At 34.7% G+C, this 2366-nt stretch overlaps 1 protein-coding gene across 1 annotated transcript in view; it reads left to right on the top strand.

The window, feature by feature from the left end:
- Positions 1-1917: 1917 nt before the first annotated feature.
- The window catches only part of LOC115306879 (olfactory receptor 8D1-like), a 4451-nt gene continuing 4002 nt past the window's right edge, over positions 1918-2366 (top strand). The window contains exon 1 of the mRNA XM_029957457.1: positions 1918-1928. Coding sequence (XP_029813317.1) covers positions 1918-1928 — 11 coding nt within the window. The remainder of the gene's footprint in view (positions 1929-2366) is intronic.

Raw genomic sequence — 2366 nt, 5'->3', positions numbered from 1 at the left:
TAAAAGCAACTTCATTTAAATATAACCACCCCCACCACCAAAAAAAGAAGAGGAAAAAAAAAAAAGTAATGAAAATAATAAGGGATAAACCCAAGACACACTTCCTAGGGGGAAAAAAACCAACAAAAAAACAAAAAAAAACCCATCATGTAATTTATGAAGTGGACTGTAGTTTAACTACTCCATTGGGTTTTTGTGTTTTATAGCAACATTTTCAATCATAGATTATGGAAAAAACCCAAATATTCATCAATTGGATGGATAAAGAGGTGATATATATATACAATGGAACACTACTCAGCCATAAAAAAAGAATGAACTCTTTCTATTTGCCACAATATGGATGGAGCTAGAGTCTATTATGCTAAGTAAAAAAGAGTCAGTCAGAGTAAGATAAATACCATCTGATTTTACTCATATGTGGAATTTAAGAAACAAAACAGATGAACATAGGGGAAGGAAAAGTAAAGCAAGAAACAGACTCTTACCTATAGAGAACAAACTGAGGGTTATTCGAGTGGAGGTGGGGGATGGGTGGATGATGGGTATTGAGGAGGACCCTTGTGATGAGCACTGGGTGTTGTATGAAAGTGATAAATCACTAAATTCTTGACCTGAAACTAATATTACACTGTATGTTAGCTGACTGGAATTTAAATAAAAACATGGAAGAAAAATGATAATAAGTCCATAGCAAATATCAAGCTTTTGATATCATGTTAATTAAATTGCTTTATCAAAACCACAAAGTTATATTACATTTTTCCTTAGCATTTTTGATTTTCTATAACCCAGCCAAATCCACTTCATCATCTGCAGAAACAGAAGAACTTTTTATTCTTATCTGAACATTTCAGACGATTATAAATGGAGAAGAAGAATAAGTGACCTGTTTCCTTTCTGTGAAAAGCTGTAACCTGGGCTTCAAAAGTGTGGGAAGCATAAGTGCATGCAATTTTCCAGGTCATTCCTAATTTCAAATATGTGACATTTTTGCCAACCTGAACTGTCATGACTTGCCTGTTCATTTCTTTGTCAAAAATTTCACAGCTTTATTGGGGTAAAACTGACATACAATAAATTGCACATATTTAAAGTGTACAATTAAGTAAATTTGGGATATGTAACTATGAAACCATCAGCAAAATTAAGAAAATGAACATATTCACCCTCTTTGTAATCCTTGGCTCTCAACCTTCTTCCACTCTTTCTCAAGGCAACTGGAAATCTATTTTCTGTCACTGCAGTTTGCATTTTTGAGAATATTATACTTATAGAAACATACAATATATATCCTTTGCTTAAATTATTTGGCATAATTATTTTGAGATTCACATGGTCTTATGTGTATTAATAGTTTCTTTTCTACTTCCTTTTTTCTTTATTTCTCTTCCTTTCTTTTTGCATAAGGATGCCTCACTATTTTAGCACTATCAAATTGCCTTGGTATGTAACTTTGTTGAGATCAATTGACCATCTATATGTGTACGTATTTTTCAGCTCTTTATTTTACTCCAGGGACCTATCATTTCTCTTGATGCCTATATCACACTGTCTTGTAGCTTCAGAATATGCTTTGAAGTTTATAATGTAGACTCTCCAGTATTGTTCTTTATTGAAATTATTTTTGGAACACCCGGATAGCTTAGTTGGTTAAGCATCTGATATCAGCCTATGTCATGATCTCACCTTTCCCAAGTTCAAGCCTTGCATCAGGCTCTGTGCTGACAGCTCAGACAGAGCCTGGAGCCTGTTTCAGGTTCTGTGTGTCTCTCTCTCTGCCCCTCACCTGCCCATTCTCTGTCTCACTCTCAAAAATAAATAAACATTACAAAAAATTTTGAGAAATTTCATTTTTATTCCAGGCCTTTTGTATTTCCTTATGAATTTTAGAAACAGTTCATTAATCCTTACAAAATGGCCCCTGGGTTTTTGAATAGGATTATAGTGAATCTATGAATCAATGTGAGGAAAACTCATATCATGATAGTGAGTCTTCTGATGCAGGAATATAGGATATTCAGGTTTCCTTCAATTTCTCTTAAAAAGGTTTTGCTTATAAAGATTTTCCATAGATTTTGCCAGATTTATCATTAAGGATTTCATAGGTTTGGTGCTGGTATTTTAATTTTAGTTTCCTTTTGTTAACTCATAACTATTGAAAATGATATGGCCCTTCGTAGGAAAGTGGATGGACCTTGAGGGTGTCATGCTGAGTGAAGTAAGCCAGGCAGAGAAGGACAGAAACCATATGTTTGCACTCATAGGTCTAGCAGGAAAACAAGAGAGACCTAATGGAGAACCAGGGGGAACGGAGGAGGGAGAGAGAGTTGGGGAGAGAGAGGGATGCAGAACTTGAGAGACTA

The sequence above is a fragment of the Suricata suricatta genome, chromosome 11, assembly GCF_006229205.1.
Source record: "Suricata suricatta isolate VVHF042 chromosome 11, meerkat_22Aug2017_6uvM2_HiC, whole genome shotgun sequence".
NCBI classification, from domain to species: domain Eukaryota; kingdom Metazoa; phylum Chordata; class Mammalia; order Carnivora; family Herpestidae; genus Suricata; species Suricata suricatta.
This window is presented reverse-complemented; position numbering and strand designations above follow the sequence as displayed.